The sequence below is a fragment of the Podarcis cretensis genome, assembly GCF_951804945.1.
Source record: "Podarcis cretensis genome assembly, chromosome: 2".
Taxonomy (NCBI): domain Eukaryota; kingdom Metazoa; phylum Chordata; class Lepidosauria; order Squamata; family Lacertidae; genus Podarcis; species Podarcis cretensis.
In genome coordinates, this window is record NC_137171.1 from 68,416,258 (window position 1) to 68,428,883 (window position 12,626).

General features: G+C 41.7%; 1 protein-coding gene across 1 annotated transcript; it reads left to right on the forward strand.

The window, feature by feature from the left end:
- The first annotated feature begins 4,291 nt into the window (after positions 1-4,291).
- On the forward strand, positions 4,292-11,763 carry LOC307211593 (double-headed protease inhibitor, submandibular gland-like). The gene is made up of 8 exons (XM_079968339.1): positions 4,292-4,419; positions 5,016-5,050; positions 5,946-6,073; positions 6,878-6,926; positions 8,344-8,465; positions 8,972-9,026; positions 10,326-10,441; positions 11,614-11,763. Exons 1-8 carry the CDS (start codon positions 4,374-4,376, stop codon positions 11,657-11,659), a joined length of 597 nt encoding a protein of 198 aa, XP_079824465.1. The 5' UTR covers positions 4,292-4,373; the 3' UTR covers positions 11,660-11,763.
- Positions 11,764-12,626: the final 863 nt, after the last annotated feature.

Genomic DNA, 12,626 nt, shown 5'->3' on the forward strand with positions numbered 1-12,626 from the left:
TCTGTACTTCTGAAAACCTCAGGATGCCCCCAAATCTGCTGGTTGTGTATGTGTGTTGCCATTTTGGCTACACAATGATAGGCAGTAAATTTAGCAATAAAGTTGGATAGTCCCCCTGGTGCACATGGAAAGTGTTCCAAAAATGTTGTTCCTGCAGGTAGCTCAGGGGGACACATTTTATCTCACCCCTCCCAGTTCCAAGACGACTCAGGAGTGCTTGCAGCTCATGAAGGGAGGGTGAGGGGGAGAGGGGAGGTCCACCTGGTGGGTTAACCACCAACCAGAAGAGAGTGGGAGCTTCACTTTATAAGCCAGCCTTTCCCCTAAGTCTGTTGGCTAACAAGCTGGGTACATCTGCCATGTTGATAGCAATCTCCTGGGGCTGTGTTGATGTGGATAGTTTTTAAACACCTACATCAAAATCTGAAGGTTTCCTAATCCAATAGTAACATGAGGGGGAATATTTTGTGTGCTAAACAAATGTGTGTGTGTGTGTGTGTGTGTGTGTGTGTGTGTGTGAATGGGTTCTATCTGTGTGGTCTCTTAAAATTAGACACAAACACACTATACTGTCCCAACTTTATATGTGATTGGGTCCAACCCCCATTCAAAGGGGAAAGCCTACCATCATCAGTGTCTTCTCATGAAGAATGCTTCCTGCTCATAGGTAGCAGGCCAGCAGTAGGAACTGGTGCCCATTGGGACTGGTAGAGCAGAAAACAGGGAAACCAACAATTGATGGATTTGGAGCCAAGCACATCTGCTGGGTGGTTGTAAGTAAGAAGCCAGTCAGGGGGAAGGAGGCTGAAGTTGGCTGCATTTGCCCTAATGAATCCGTGGTCAATGCATACTAGAAGGGGTCTACCTTAGATGTCTCCCTAATAAGCTGCCTTTCTACAAGCAGGGATGTTGTGTGTGTGTGTGTATGTATGCATGAGTGCAAATCATATTGACAGGCAATCTAATCAAATAAAGATCTTGCCAGATATTCCCTAGCTGGCAATGCAAAGTATAAGCAGAAGGAAGAATATATTTCTTTGTGGTCATGGTATGAGTGAGGTATGAAGAGAAAGGGACATTTCCCTCAATGGATGTTCCTTAGTCTTTAGCACATTCCCCAAGGTGTCTCAGTCTCAGTACTCTTCCACTTGCGCTGATGAAGGAAAAACAAAACCAGGAACTCAGTGAGATAATTCAAAAGATGCATGCTTCACCGTTACTCCGTAAACAGAAATAATACAAAGATGAGTAGAGATGGATCAATATGTCAGTTTGGGTTTCTCTTATTTTCTTATTTCTGCAGTCTTAAATTTAGTGCCTCATATTACTTAATCAATCTGTCATTTTCATAAAAAAATTCCAACCTTTTTTTGCAGACTCCCCCCCCCCAACTTTGATTGCATTGTTTTTCTAATATAAACATTTTTGCACAGTTTTTTTAAGCTGCAAAACTGCATCACAAAAGTTAAAGATGTGAAATTAGAAGGATAGCTTTGTTTGTGTATTGGTTTGTGAAGTGTGAATTAGGTAATTTTGCATTAAAATGTGAACTAACCTGAAATTCCACCCCCACCTGGCACCATGATAGGTGAATAAGGCAAGTTAATTATTGCTGTATATCTTTGCTGCAGCACAACTTTGTAAAATATTCTCCTTTTTAAAATGTCATTTTATGTCAGATTTATTTATTTTTTAAGTTGAGTTGAGACTTAGCAATTCCAAAATTCACATTAGGGCAACACCTGTATTAGGTCATTATTACCTTTGCAATAACTGTATTATTGCCCCACCAGGGATTTATTTATTTTTCTTATGGGCCAATATTATTGCCCCACCAGGGAATTACTGTATTATTGCCCCACCAGGGAATTATTTATTTTTCTTATGGGCCAATATGGCTACTGTTAATATTTGTGAAAATGGAAGATGGATTCATTGTAGCATTTCCTTCAAACATTTTACTAATTTTGAGCTGCCTACAAAGTAGCTGTGCTCACCCTTTTCCATTTGTACTTTATAAGTGAAATGTATACTCACATATATGCATCGCAGAAAAGACACTTGTTGTCATAGGTGATGCCATCAGAGCCACAGTGGGGATTAAGCTCCTTGGTGCATGCTCCTTTGGGATACCCACGACAATATTCCTGCAGAAAAAGTAAATGACACTGTTGAATTATTCCCTCCTTGACATTTAGACTGCAAGGGGAATTCCATAGTGACCAATGTGACATTTGTAAGCTTCTTTGCATCATATTGTTTTGTTTGGCACCGGATAATTGTCACTCTGACAGGTTAGTTCAGATACGTTTCCTCTCCTTTTTTCCATCATTGTATATGCTGTGTAATTCCCTTGTATTTCAGGTTGGGCTGCCTCTGCATCCTTAGAGCTACATTATTTTTTTGTTGAAAGAAAACACAACAGCTTCCAGAATCAATCAGCATAAATATCAAATCCTTTCTCCCACATATTCTCAAACAGACCACTATTGTCAGACACCTTCTTTCCAGCCGCCACTCACTTCCATACTTCCAACACTTCCTTGTCCTTTCTCCTACTCCTTCGCATGAGAAAACTAGCTTTGGTCAATATGGTTGGTTAAGTGTATTTTATATGTCTCTGGCAGGTACCGGTACTTCTACTCACTGAAGTCCTATTGATGAAATGGCAGGTAGACCCAGAGAAAAATGAGTGAAACCACATGCCTAAACTGCATGTTTGCTTTTTCAGGATAGCAACGTGTGAAAGAGCAACTGTTAGTTTTGCTGCAGTGGTGTAGCCTTGCAGAGGAGAAGAGGCAAAGGTGTTTGGTGGAAGACCAGCAGTAGGCAGAGGAAGAGCCAATGAGAGCCAAAGCCAACTAAGTCTGGTCCACTGATCCTTCCTGCTGAGTTCTAAAAGGGTGACACTGAGCCTAAGGAGGAGAAAGTTGACAGGCTATGGACCCTCTGTGGACTGGTTTTGCTACCTGAGGCAAAGTGGGAAGGTGTCACCCTGCCCTGCCGCCGCAGTGCCATCCTCACCAAAGCCTCCCTTACTGTGGTCCCAAAACTGCTGTGGACATCTCACAATGTGCTCCATGAGATCTCATGAGATATCTGTGACATATTGCCATCATTTCACCACTAGCAGCACCACTGTTTAGGCTTCCTGCACCCAAGGCAGCTACCTCAGCTCGCCCTGAGCGTAAGGCAGCTTCCTGTGTTACTATGCATTTTGAGTCCTTGAAAAATGTCTTTCCCTCACAAAAGCAGCACTTACTTGCGTTTGCTAGGAAGCTCCCTTATCCAGTCAGACTGCTGGTCCATCTAGCTCAGTACTGTGCTCTTTGTGTGGCAATGCCTCTTGTGTGTTTAAATCTAGAGTCTTTTCCTACCTGGAGATGTCATGAATTGAAATGGGGACCTCTGGCATTCAAAACAAGTCCTCTGCTATGAGGGAGCTATGGCCCATCATTGAGACTGAGTTGTATCCAACAAAGTGGTCCCATTAGCTCAAGTATTTCTGTTTGCGGGATTTCCTCTCCTTTCCCATTCCCTCCAAATCCAAAAATCTTTTTTCTGTGTTTCAACCCACCTTCCAGTGATGATTTTGGAGGGGCACAGAGGAAGAGGAAGGTGGGAGAAAGTTCCATAGATCACATGGAAATCCTTGTGTGAATACAACCCTTGGACACACATTCATATCTGGATTCCTTCAACAACTGAGCAATGAGTTCTTACCAAAAGCCTGGTTCTTTTAACTATCGATTACAATTTTCTTCTTTCTCCTTATAAAAACCTCTAGTCAGCTGTAATACTTTGCTGAACTTTGGGCAGGAGAGGAGACATCAGCAGCCCTGGCAACCAAGATTGTAATAGCATTAGACAATATGTTCTTATAACTGTTGTGCTCATTGCACTGATAAAGAGAAAAGTTTACCTCAGAAACCATTTTTCTAACAGTGAATTCTCCCTGCTCCCAGAAGATTTCATTTCACTGGGAAAAGACTTATGAATGGCTTCAGAACAAATGCCCCTCTCCAGTTGCTTTTCTCTTAAAAGATAAAGTAAATAAAGGAACTGTACATCTTATCTTGGTGGCAGGAAAAGCAAATATGAACAGTAAATTAGGTGAGAAGACCATTCTACCTTCTGCCTTCATCTTGTCCTGATCCTTTGGGTGTGGAAAGAATCCCTCCAGAATGTCAACTACTTATGTTATGAAACTGTCCTTAGAATGCCAAGTCTTTCACAATGAAGAAATCTAAAGTAAACTCCTGTGCATATATATAGAGGTGCTTGCACGTGTCCATCTGATATCCTGCTGGTAAAGTTGCTCTACAAGACAATCTTCTCATCTGAACATTGGTGCATTCAGTGCTCAGTGAAGAATGGGTGCATTTGTGGTTGTTGCTCTGGCACTTTGGTGCTTCACAGGTGAGTCACGCAGAAAGAGTGAGTGAGAGAGACAGACAGACAGACAGACAGACAGACAGACAGACAGACAGTATTACTGCTGACATTCTGAAAAAAGTCTTCTATATTGCTCAGATGACTGGCCTGATATGGAAGAAAATATTTAGTTTAAGAGGGAATTTTGGCAGGTGCAGCCTGCCATGAAAGGGCAGAAGAAAGCTAAGCTGTCCCACTGAAATTCCCTTACTTACAAATCCATAAAAAGTACTGGGACCCTGTCATGTGATCCCCTTAGGTATGGCCATAAGGAAGGATGGAAGAGAGGTTTGGTTTGGTTTGCATTTTGAAGTGCGCCAACTTAATTCACACTTCTTAATAGAAGCAACATGGACAAATCTACCCATCCCCAGAACAGGAAAAATATTATAGACCTGATTAGAGGCACACATTTATAATCATATGAAATGGCTGGCGCTCAGTATACCAACTGCTGATCATTCTCCCATCTGTTTATAATCTTTTGAAGCCATTGTGCAGCTCTTAATCTCTTTAGAGATTTCCTTCTGAATTTTTGAGAGCTCAGATATGGCATCCATGTGTTTTTGGTCTCCTTTCAGGAGTCTTCGGGGACGAAGACATTCAGGCAAACACGGTGAGTAATGCCGTATTATCCTTACAGCTTCTGCAGTTGGTTGTGTAATACAGATAAAACTGTAATTGCAAGTTGGCAGATGGAGAAGAATTTGAATTGTGTTCCTCAAGTGTAAGTGGGAAATGATGGTGTTCTCACTGCTCCTTGTCAACAACAAAGCAGACACATAAACACACACACAGCAGTTCTCCAGTGCAATTATAGTGAAGGAGAGCTGTGGAAGAGCACAGTTATTAGCAGCGATATGACAACTCATTTAAGTGGGATGTGAGACCTTCTCTTTGAATAATGCTTCATTTTTGTGATTGCTGGGGTTGGGGAAGGGCAGGAGGAAGGTCCAGGTCCTTCAAATGCACTAGCAAGACCAATCCATTGCTCTCCCCCATTCACACTGCTTTTGGAACAGGGAAGACATTTTATTTACACACAGGACTCGGCTATACAGCTGCCAACAGCATTGTAAGGTGCATTATACAAATGTGATACTAGATGGTGATGGTGAGTTATGGCAAATTCAATATATTTTTCAAAACATTTTTTTTAAAAAGCATTTTCACTGCGTTTTTTTAAACATGTGTCTAGATTCCACCACAGAATTGTCTGGCTATTCTATATATTCCAAGTTTCAGTTTTTATATTGTGCCTTTTGTACAATGATGCCCTAGGCAAGTCCACACTTGAGAAATTTATTCAACAATTTTTCCTTGGTTCAGTCTTCTGCATGCTGCTTCCTTGTGAATAATGGGGAATGTAAAAAGGAAAAGTAGATTCATAAGGTACCCTCTTTTCTCCTATGTATCCGTTATAAACTTTAAAGGATGAAAGCATTGAAAAGTTATATAAAGGAAAACCGTTGTGTAGACATATAATGTTTGTTGTTGTTTTCTTTTTATAGTTGGATTGCAGCCAACACCTCCAGGCAGCTGGTAACGGACCAATAAGCTGCACAAGGATCTATTTTCCAATCTGTGGTACAGATGGCAACACTTATGCCAATGAATGTGAACTGTGTCGCCATAACCAGTAAGTAGCGCAGATGCAGAAGATTCTTTGCTGGGCAACAGACCGTGGCTACAATTAGTTATAATGATGTCTCATCCAATTTGTTTTATCTGTCCCTTTCCCATCCCACCCCACTTCCAAGATGGGGACATTCCCATTTTACCACTATTCCCCTGTGGTTAGCCAGAGACTGAGAGATTATTTCTGGGCCAAGGTAACCAGCTGGGCTTCAGTCCTCAGTGATCTCTGTGTAAATCCAGTGTGCTTACAACATGACATTAAACTTACTCTCTGCAATTCAGTTCATATTTTAATGTACTTCCAGCTAATTTGTACATCCCCAAAAAATATGTGATCCAAAACACAGATATTGTTCAAAACATACGTACAAAAATCTGTATATTAAAAATAATGTACATAAAAATATGAATATTGCTAAAAATAACATATACAAATGCACATTGGGCAACATGGCATACAAAAATGTATTAGGATAAAATGCACGCAAGAAGGAATTCCATAAGATTTTTTATTTAGTTAGTTTTTTAAAAACTCAAACAGATGTGGAAATGGGGTGAATTAAGCATAAGACTGGAAAGATGAGGAACTGAAGAAGAAAGCACTGGATTTATCCATCCACATGCCACATATATTTTACTTCATCGCTTTGACTGTCAGCAGGGTACATAGCAGAACTAGCTCAATGGGGCATTTGCCTGTGACTTGCAAGGTCTATTAGAGGCAACCAATGTTTATTATTAGTATTATTAGCCCAGGATACAGGAAATTGATTGCTAACGTTCCCTAAATTCTTCTCTTATTCAGGGAAAAAAACAAACTTGTTGGTAAGAAGCATGTTGGAGAATGTCCAAAGGTAGGTATAAAGAGTTTTGTGGTGAGAAATTGAACCTGCAGAACCAAACGGGCAAAATTGTCATGTGATTTGGAGGGAATTGAAATGTCTTAAGCTTATGAATCACTTTTCATCTCAAAATAATCTATAGATAACTGCAAAATATAATACATATCAAAACGAAATAATTAAAAGCAACTCCTGGTACAGTGGTACCTCTTTTTCGAATGTTATCCATTCCTGAAGACAGTTCGAGTTTCGAAATGTTAAAAAACCGAGGGCGGTCTCCAAATTTAATAGAGAAAATTGAGAAAAATACATGGTACCTCAGTGCAAGCTGTTCGACTTCTGAGGCACGTTCAGAAACGGAAGCATTTACTTCCAGGTTTTCAGCATTCGAAAACCAAAACGTTCGTCACTGGAGACATTCAAAAACTGAGGTGCCACTGTACAAGGTAATCATATAAAGACAACCCCTCCAGTCCTTAACCACCAAAGACAGAAACAGACACACACACACACACCCGTCTGCAAAGAAAAACAACACTCCAAACACGTTGAGGAAAGGAAATGTACTTGTTCAACATGAGCCTCCCTTGTTGCCACCCAGAGCCATAGCTACGGTGTTTGTGTGGGGAGCCATTTTTTTTTTTTTTTTTTTTTTTTTTGCCCTGGGTGAAGCCCCCAGAGGAGCAGCACTGAGGCTCCCAGCCTGTGGGTGTGCAAAATGTGCATGGGGTTTTTTGTTTTTGTTTTTGCCAAACTGGGTCTTTGACTTGGGAGAAATAAAGCCTAGTTTTACCCCTGTTGCCACCCTCTTCCTGATAACTGCCAGAGGGGCACATAGAGAAGAGTCTTGATGCTGACCTCAGGGCATGGGCAGGCTAATATGGGGAAAGGTATACCATAACGTGTACCATATTAGGGCCCTGAGCTATATAAGTCTTCATAGGTTAAAACCAGCACCTTGAAATGGGCCTGAGAATAAATGGCTATTAGCTTCTAGGAATAATGGGATCAAGCCTCATTTACAATTTGCTGCCCCAGAGAACTAGGGCAGCACTAGACTAAATGTGCTCAAGTTACAGGAAGATAGGTTTTAGTGGGAAATTGGAAGAAACTACTTTATGGTAATGGCAGCGCAAAAATGAATGAATTACTGAGAAGGCTGGAAGGCTGGAGGCCTTCAAGAAGAAGCCAGACAGGTTGAGGATGCTCGAGCCCTGGATTTCCCCTGCCCCCCCAAAACCCCTGCCCCTATGATTCTAGGGACAACCACAAGCCACCTTTATACAGAGAAGAAAATACAGCTAAATAGCTTCTTTTTCCATGCTTAGAATTTTTTAAAAAAACAAAACAAAACTGGAAAAATGAATGTCAGAGGTAATTATATGGAAGATTGCTGAGTACAATAAAATGCTACATGTTTATTTTATAGATGGATTGCAGTGAATTCATGAATGCGAAAGGACTCATGCTCTGCAACAAAATGGCTAAACCAGTCTGCGGAACAGATGACAACACTTATGTCAGTAAATGTGATCTTTGTCGTCAAAACCTGTAAGTAATGTGGATACTGAACATTTCCCCCCAGGCAACGGATAATGACTATCATTCTTTATAATGATATCTCATTATACTTATTGTATTTGGTCCTTTGCCACCCTACCTTCTTTCCAAGCTTCCATAGTGGCTTACATGAGACCAACCTCACTGTCCAATGATTGGTTATCTAGAGAATGATAAATGATGATTGGCACAATGCAATCCAATAAGCATCAGCACTGATCAGGGATGTGAAACCAGTCCTGCATGCTGTAGATAAAGTGAAACTGGTTCCTTATGTACCTACAGAGTCTATTTTTATTTCAAGTCTATTTTATTTCTGGTTAGCGGAATCATAGGAGTCCCAATAACTTTGTGTAGCAGGGAGCTCAAGGATACAAATTGTAGAGCCAGCTCAGTCAAGCTTTGTCTGTAGCAGTTCTGAAGAGCTAAACATAGTTTGTTTTAATAATGTGAACTACAGGAAAGAATTTGTCAACTTTTCTCTCTTTCTTACCCAGGGAATCCAACAAGAATGTGGCTGTGAAGTATGGAGGTCAATGTATTCAGATTCAGGTAAGCAGCATGACTGTGTTATTCTAGATATTGGGAGTGGCGGGTATCAATCCCTCTCTTAACAGAATTGGAAGCAAAAAAAACCTTCATTTTTGCAGTTGTGGAATTTTTTATAAGGTATCAAGAGTGAAAGAAGGCATAAACTTAGTATGTTTAGACAGAATTGGGCAAAGTTTATTGAATACTTAAATAACAAAGCGCATGCTTCATTTGAACCAAAATATTTATTTGAGATAATATAATTGTCAAAGCTGCCTCTAGGTCCCAGCTCACAGAGGACCAACGCTAGGCTGTAGTAATGTACAAAAGTCTTTATTGAAGTTCAGTTTCCATTTCAAAGCCACAGCGTGCAGCCCTATGTCTTAAACCCTAGATCGGCGAAGTCCCGTCTGAGTCTCCTCCCCTATGACACCAGTTTAAGATCCTAGCCCTGCTCCACCTTTTACGCTGCTCTCTCCTCCTCTGGGTCCTCCTGCCCACTGGGGCATTGCCCTTTCTGGACTCTTCCGACGCTGAGTCGCTTAGCTCCTCCCCCTCCCTCCGGCGGGCTTTAGGACCCGGTTCCCAATCCTCATTCTCTGCTGTCCCGCGCTCCTGTACATTTGAACTTGCCTCTCGCGCCAGCCCAGTGACCTTTCTCCTAACCGTTACAGTACTTCGGTCACTGCTTCCCTCTTCCGGGACACTGGCCGGATCTGACCTCTCCTCCATTGTCTGACTTTCTGATGGAGGCGTGGTCAGCCCTGCCTTATCTTCTCTCCCTGGTGGGGAATGCACTGGCCCCAATCCTTGGGACTCTTCCCCCCCACTCTGCTCTGGTGGGGAAGCTGGTCCTGATTTCCAGCTACTGCTCTGGGAGTCCCTGCTGCCCCCTTGCTCCTGGGGCATTCCCCTTGGGAACCCCCTACCCCTGGCCACTGGCGCCCCCTTCTGTGAATCTTCCGATTCGCTGGAGAGGCTCATGGAATCCCTCGGTCCACTGTCCTCTTCTCCTACGCTCCCCTCGGATTCTTCCCCTTCGCTCTCCATCTCCTCTCTTCCCTGTGCCTCTGCTCCTGAGCCCCTGACAATAATGCATATGAAATTATGACTGTTGTGTTTCCTATTTCTTCATTTTTTGGTTTTTGTTTCTTTATTGCAAATTTACAAAACTGAATACAAATTGCACTTTAAAAAAGAAGTTATGTTGAACTGGTGAGCAAATGTAAAAGTTTGATGGGTATATCACTACTTCTTTTGTAAAGTGGAACTTAGTTTTATTTAATAGGTGACAGATTAAGAATCCCTTTCTTTTTGCAGGACTATTGTAAGAACTTTAGCCCAAATGATCTCATGTGCCCAATGAATTATATGCCTCACTGCGGTTCCGATGGAAAGAACTATAGCAACCAGTGTGATTTCTGCATTCATGCCCTGTACGTATAGAAATAATAATTTTTTTTAATAGAAAAATAACTAAAGTGATGATAACATGATAGAAGAGAAAGATATACAGTGCCGCTCAGGTTGTGAATGTGATCCATGTGGGATGCACGTTCGCAACCCGCAGCATTCGCAACCCGCGTCTGCGCACGCGTGAGTTGTGATTTGGAGCTTCTGTGCATGCGCGACCACCGAAACCCGGAAGTAACCCGTTCTGGTACTTCTGAGTTTCAGCGGTCTGTGACCCAAAAAAAGGCAACCTGAAGTGGCTGTAACCCAAGGTATGACTGTATTCAAAACCTCTAAGCTGTTCCGTATCTACTTATGATGACACTGGGAATGTTTTGGTAGGATGAGAAGTAAGCCATCCTACATATATCCTTACTGTGTTTTTGCATTTTGTTGGAAGCTTCCCAGAGGGGCTGGGGTAACCAACCCAGATGTGCAAGGTAACAACAATGGTAACAACAATGCCAAGAATTCTCCAGAGCTGGGATAGTCACATATCCAGATTCCTTGATTCACTTTTGTCAGTTGAAAGGGTTACACATATGGTCTCATAATCATGCTTCCATCCAGACTATACTTTGAAGTTTTTTCCTGTCAAGCAACTATGACATCACCCATACCACTTTAAACTGTGGTTTCTCCTAAGGAATCCTGGGAAGTGTAGTCTGCTGTTTGCAGCTGAGAGTTGTTAGGAAACTCTATTCCCCTTACAGAACTAAAATTCCCAGAGTTCCATGGAATAAGGAATTCACTGGGAATTGTAGCTCTCTGAAGGGAATAGGGGTTTTCTCAGGACCTTTAACAAAGTACACTTCTGCATAGTGCAGATGTTGCTGAAGTAAGGTATTCCGAAACAACGCTGCTCATATTGACAGTTCCAGTTGCAATGTCTGTTGTGTTTATTTAAATGGGATGATTTTACTAGTCAGAATTCTGATTGATTTTCTGTGGTGAATGTGGCTTAGATTAGGAACCAAAATGTTCCTTTTTAGCATAGTGGGAAGCAGTTCTAGGGGATAAGATGGACTGCAAGTCATTGCATTTCTCAAACTAAGAGCTGTTCTTAAACAAAACCCCAAAACCTTATATAACTTTGTTTTATGATTCTAGTTATCCACAATAATAATTTCAATATATGTTACCGTTTTCTTTCCAGGAAGAGCAAAGGGATTCTGTTGCTCCAAAATTTTGGAATGTGCTGAGAACTTGACAGATTTCCAAGAGACCTCTTTGCCTTATACTCTAATAGCAAATGTTGCAAAATAAGGTCTGATTTGCCATTAAAGATTTCTAACCTGCAACGATGTATTGTTCTGATCTCTCCTATAATGTCTTGTTTTACGCCATGGAATGTATTGCTATTTTGGTTGTTCTCTCATTCAATACTAGGCTCATGTATATTTGAGGGTCTGTGTAGGGTTTAGGGCTTTAACCTCAGGAAGAAAAGCATTTTTGTCCAGTGTAATATTCTATTCTTTCCTAGAAAGTGTCACTCACAGTAGCATACATGTCAGGAGATTTGAGCAAGTGAGGGAAAGCAGAGAGGGAGAGAAAGAGATAACACACGGCCATGGATGTTGAGAACAATAATTCAGGAGTTACTGCCAGGCAAATGTGAACAACAAATGTGGACAACAGACATAGAACAAATACTTTTTGGGAGACTGTTTCTTCAGAGAAACAAGACGATGATGTATTTGGGATAGTAGGATGAGGCCTAGCATGAGGTAGACATAGCACTGGGGTGGGCAATTTGGCCTGGAAAAATTGAGACCAACGTAACAGGAAGTTCTATATTCCCAATTCCATACAGCTCTCAGAGAGACCTCAGAAAGTCTCTCTCTGTCCAGGAAATTGAGGCTGTGTACACATTACTGTTTACTATGGCTCCAGTGTGTTTCATGACTGGTGCGTGAAGCTGAGTATGCATGACATTAGTCCAATCCATATGTATCCTGTAATATCTTGAGACATAAGGCTCTTTCTCTTGAAATAGGCTTCCACCTGATTTGAAAAGCAAGCTGTGGTTAAGCTGAAGTGTGTGCATTTCAGACCAGTGGCGTCGTAACAGGGTGGGGGTGAGGGCGGTACACCCCGGTTCCATGCCTGCAGGCGTGACAAGAAGTCACCCCGCGGAGGCTCATGGCGGCGTGAGCAGCTGTCTTCTCT